Source organism: Austrofundulus limnaeus, unplaced genomic scaffold (genome assembly GCF_001266775.1).
Source record: "Austrofundulus limnaeus strain Quisiro unplaced genomic scaffold, Austrofundulus_limnaeus-1.0 Scaffold220, whole genome shotgun sequence".
NCBI classification, from domain to species: Eukaryota; Metazoa; Chordata; class Actinopteri; order Cyprinodontiformes; family Rivulidae; genus Austrofundulus; species Austrofundulus limnaeus.
In genome coordinates this window covers 704,580-709,473 of record NW_013952622.1, presented here as the reverse complement: position 1 = coordinate 709,473, position 4,894 = coordinate 704,580, and the positions used below count along the sequence as shown (strand labels likewise).

The following is a 4,894-nucleotide window of genomic DNA, read 5'->3' as shown; positions in this document are numbered from 1 at the left end:
GTTCCACTTTAACAAAAGAGTATGAGACAACTGAAAATATGTCTTATATTCTAGGTTCTTCAAAGTAGCCACCTTTTGTTTTGATTACTGTTTTGCACACTCTTGGCATTCTCTTGGTGAGCTTCAAGAGGTAGTCACCTGAAATGGTCTTCCAACAGTCTTGAAGGATTTTCCAGAGATGCTTAGCACTTGTTGGCCCTTTTGGACTCTGCGGTCCAGCTCACCCCAAACCATCTTGATTGGGTTCAGGTCTGGGGACTGTGACCAGGTTATCTAGTCACTCTCCTTCTTGGTCAAATAGCCCTTACTCAGCCTGGAGGTGTGTTTGGGGTCATTGTCCTGTTGAAAAATAAATGATGGTCCAACTAAACGCAAACCGGATGGAATTGCCACTGCAAGATGCTGTGGTAGCCATGCTGGTTCAGTATGCCTTCAATTTTGAATAAATCCCCAACAGTGTCACCAGCAAAGCACACCCACACCATCACACCTCCTCTATGCTTCATGGTGYGAACCAGGCATGTCTATCTGTTCACCTTTTATGCATCCCACAAAGACAGTGGTTGGAACCAAAGATCTCAAATTTGGACTCATCAGACCAAAACACAGATCTCCACTGGTCTAATGTCCATTTATTGGGTTCTTTAACCCAAACAAGTCTCTTCTGCTTGTTGACTGTTCTTAGCAGTGGTTTCCTAGCAGCTATTTTACCATGAAGGCCTGATTCACACAGTCTCCTCTTAACAGTTGTTCTAGAGATGTGTTTGCTGCTAGAACTCTGTGTGGCATTGATCTGTTCTCTAATCTGAGCTGCTGTTAACCTGCCATTTCTGAGGCTGGTGACTCAGCAGAGGTGACTCTTGATCTTCCTTAACTGGGGCAGTCCTCATGTGAACCAGTTTCTTTGCAGCACTTGATAGTTTTTGCGACTGCACCTGGGGACACTTTCAAAATTTTCCCAATTTTTCGAATTGACTGACCTTCATTTCTTAAAGTAATGATGGCCACTCATTTCTCTTAAGTTAGTTGCTTTTGTCTTGCCATAATACAAATTCTAACAGTATTCAGTAGGACTATCAGCTGTGTACTGTATCCACCTTCTGCACAACACAACAGATGGTCCCAACCCCATTTAGAAGGCAAGAAATCCCACTTATTAAACCTGACAGAGCACACCTGTGAAGTGAAAACCATTTCAGGTGACTACCTCTTGAAGCTCATCAAGAGAATACAGAGAGTGTGAAGCAGTAATCAAAGCAAAAGGTGGCTACTTTGAAGACCCTAGAATGTGACATATTTTCAGTTGTTTCACACTTTTTGTTAAGTATATAATTCCACATGTGTTAATTCATAGTTTTGATGCCTTCAATGTGAATCTACAATTTTCATAGTCATGAAAATAAAGAAAATTCTTTGAATGAGAAGGTGTGTCCAAACTTTTCGTCTGTTCTGTATAAGAGGCCTCAACTGCCTCAAAGAGAGCAGGGGCAGGAAGCAGGAGTGAGAACAAGGAGCAGAGAGCAAGGATACGTTGTTCTTTGTGTTCCTGTTGTTGCAGTAAAACTCAGCTGACCATTCAACAGAGTACCTTCATTCTTGAACCACAAAGTATTTCTCTTTGTTAAATAAATATTTCCACAACAATCATTATTTTGTTAATTCAATAAAAGAGAAAATTCAAAGTGTAATGAATCAAATTTCTCAGAAATACCTTTAAGTGAAAATGCTCCAATATTAAATTTTCAGGAAATAATATGTTTAAAAGTAAAGACACTAATCTCAACTTTAAAATCATCAAGGGCAAAGGATATTTATAATACGGATACAATACAAAAAATACAAATAAAAAAGGCCTTGATTTTCTCTGTAGAGCTATAATTTGCTCAGTTAAGGATGGAGTTTATCCTACAGCATGGAAAACTGAAGAGATTACAGTTCTTAAAACAGGCAATGGAAGAGAGATAAATAATTATAGGCCCATCAGTATACTGCCAGTTTTCTCAAAAATAATTTAAAAAATGGTTTRTGAGCAATTTATATCACTTCTTAATATCACTCAATTTAAACGGCACCCAATGCGATTTGGATTAACAAAATATCATTCAACAGAAACAGCAAATATTTTTTAATTGAAAATATTAAGGCCACACTAGTCAAAGGGGGTGTGATTGGTGCTGTGTTCCTTGTTCTAAGTAAGACTTTTGACACAGTCAATGATGACATACTTTTACTTAAATTATCAAAGTTTAATTTCTCATCTCTGGCTATTTAGTGGATCAGATCATATTTGTCAAACAGGAAACACCAAGCCTCATGCAAGAACATTTTCATATTCTGATCCTAAATTTCTCTTACTTGTTTTCATTTGAAGGGCTCGTACGAACATACTATGTCAGATTCTGCAAACGCTTATAACTTCAGGAAAAGTGTGTAAATGAGCAGCGTAAACATGATGAATGCACCTGTACATATTCAGGTGCTCGCGCACGAGGAGAGGAGATTAGCATAATTACCACCCCAAAAACACCATATAAGGTTATGTTTCCAGCCCCAGATACCAGGGAGTGTTCATGAAAATGACAGTGAAAAGTAAAAAGAAGAACTTCATAAGTTTGGAGATTGAAGTCCTGCTGTCAGAGATCCAGAAAAGAAAATCTGTCATTTTTAACAGCATCAGCTGTGGAATTAAAGGAGCTGCTAAAGCCAAGGAATGAAATGACTGTTGTTAATGGGTTTGTCGTGTACAGTCAGAAATACAAATCTACCGTATTTATTCATGTATAATACGATCTCAAGTATAATACAATCATCATTTTTTGAACTAAAATGTATAAAAAAAATCTAATTACCAATAACCAGTGTATAATACTACACCCCCCACCCCCTCCACTTTAAAAATGATTTTTAGGGTTAAATTTCTATTATTGTACATGAATAAATATTCATTTCTCTCTGGTCCTGCTCTTAATTTCCTTTGGTCAAATACTTTTATTTAAGTTATGTGAAAGAAATAGGGAAATAACTGTGTTAAATAATTTTCATTATTGGTAAATTATTTACCTTGTCTAGGCTGTWATAACCTCATGCCAAATGTTCCTCTTACTTTACATTTACTATACAGTTACTATACTCTACATGTATAGTTAAATAAACACAGATAATTTATCAGAACAAAACAATATTATTTGGTGTGGATTATTGAACATCAGATCTCTTTACTCTCAGTCTCTGTTAGTTAATGATCTGATAACTAATCATCATATTGATTTATTTTGTTTTACAGAAACCTGGTTACAATATAAGGATTTTGTTAGTATTAACAAATACACTCCTGCTAATTATTAAAATTTTCATGTTCCTAGAACAACAGGTCGAGGAGTGACCGCTATTTTTCAGTCAGGATTATTGACCAATGCTAAATCAAATATTAGTTATAATTCATTTGAGTCTTTGTCCCTCGGTCTTTCTCATCCAAATCAGATCCAAATCAGAAAAACCTCTGTTAATTGTTATTTATCATCCAMAAGGCCATTCTTCCCTTCATTAAGACCTTTATTCTCAGTTTTTATCTGAATTCTCAGATTTTTTTTGTCTGATTTATCATTAAATACTGATAAAGTTATAATAATGGGGGATTACAATATCCATGTAGATGTTAAACATAGTTTTAATAATAGAGTCAACTGGTTTTACTCAAAATGTTCACATCTACTCAGTCTCTTCATCACACTCTTGATCTGGCATATGGCATGGAGAGCAAGAACTTAATAATACATCTTCACCATCCTGTACTGATCATTTTTAATAACCTTTGAGCTTACATTAGCTGATTACACAGCCACTGAAAGTAAATTTCAATATAATAGATGTTTATCAGAGAATGCTGTTGCCAAATTTAAAGAATCTCTTCCATCTATATTTTTGTCTGTCCAGCAGAGTAATGCAACAAAGAACAGTAACTTAGAAGATCATGTTGATATACTTTATTGCAAACATCTCTTCATAAACTCGTCTAAAAATAGAAAGTTATCAATCAGAGGAAGCAGACTTCTTCAGTTCAGTATTATGTACTTTAAAACAAAAGCTGGAAAGAAAATGGTTTTCAGCCATGTACAGTATGTGATAAAAACATCATAAAACTCCTGCTGCATGTTGTAGCCTTTGGTTTTGGAGTTCCACCTAAATTTATCAGTGGATCAGAGGCCCCCATCTGGTCACACTCATAAAACTTTCTGGAGGCACCCCAGTGAACAAGCTTTTTCCTAATTGTTTCATAACAAGAGTGTGCTAGCAAGCATAAAACTCAAATAGAAAGATTCTCACCTGTGTAGGCACTGGTTGCCATGTTGAACCCAGTCTTCCAGGGTGTGCTGTGCTGTTTCATAGATCTTTCTCTCCTCAGTGTGTTCTTCTTCCTGATGGTTAGGAGTATTCTGCTGACAAATCTCGTCAAAGTGCAACTAGTCAATAATTAATTTCTTTTTTAATTTATCGTTGAGACAGTCAAAAGTCACTGGTTAGTCATTAGCTAGATCATGAACTCTGTTTCTCATGGAGATTAGAATGAAGTGGGCTGGACCTAAATAGTATGTTCAAGCTTACTCATTACAGAATTGCATTTTGCTCACCTCAAAAGGCAAAGCAATAATGTTTTTGCCTGTGTTTGTGTGTTTGTATTAGCCTAGTATCTTGTAAACTGTTGAATGGATTTTGATGTAACTTTGAAAGGAATCACCACAAAATACACAGAAGATATGACTAGAAAAACTTTCAAACAAGCTTACTCACAATGGGCCTCATGCAAGAACCGTTCGTACGCACAGATTTGTTCTTAAATTGTGCGTACGAGTGATTTAGAAGAATTTGTGGCATTCACCAATGTTTTCGTATTCTA

The 4,894-nt window shown here is 36.1% G+C and overlaps 1 protein-coding gene across 1 annotated transcript in view; it reads right to left on the bottom strand.

Annotated features, from left to right (window-relative positions):
• The window catches only part of slc5a9 (solute carrier family 5 member 9), a gene marked incomplete in the record, with an annotated part of 52,101 nt that overhangs the window by 40,932 nt on the left and 6,275 nt on the right, over window positions 1-4,894 (bottom strand). Inside the window, 1 exon segment of the mRNA XM_014019416.1 lies at window positions 4,324-4,415. Coding sequence (XP_013874870.1) covers window positions 4,324-4,384 — 61 coding nt within the window.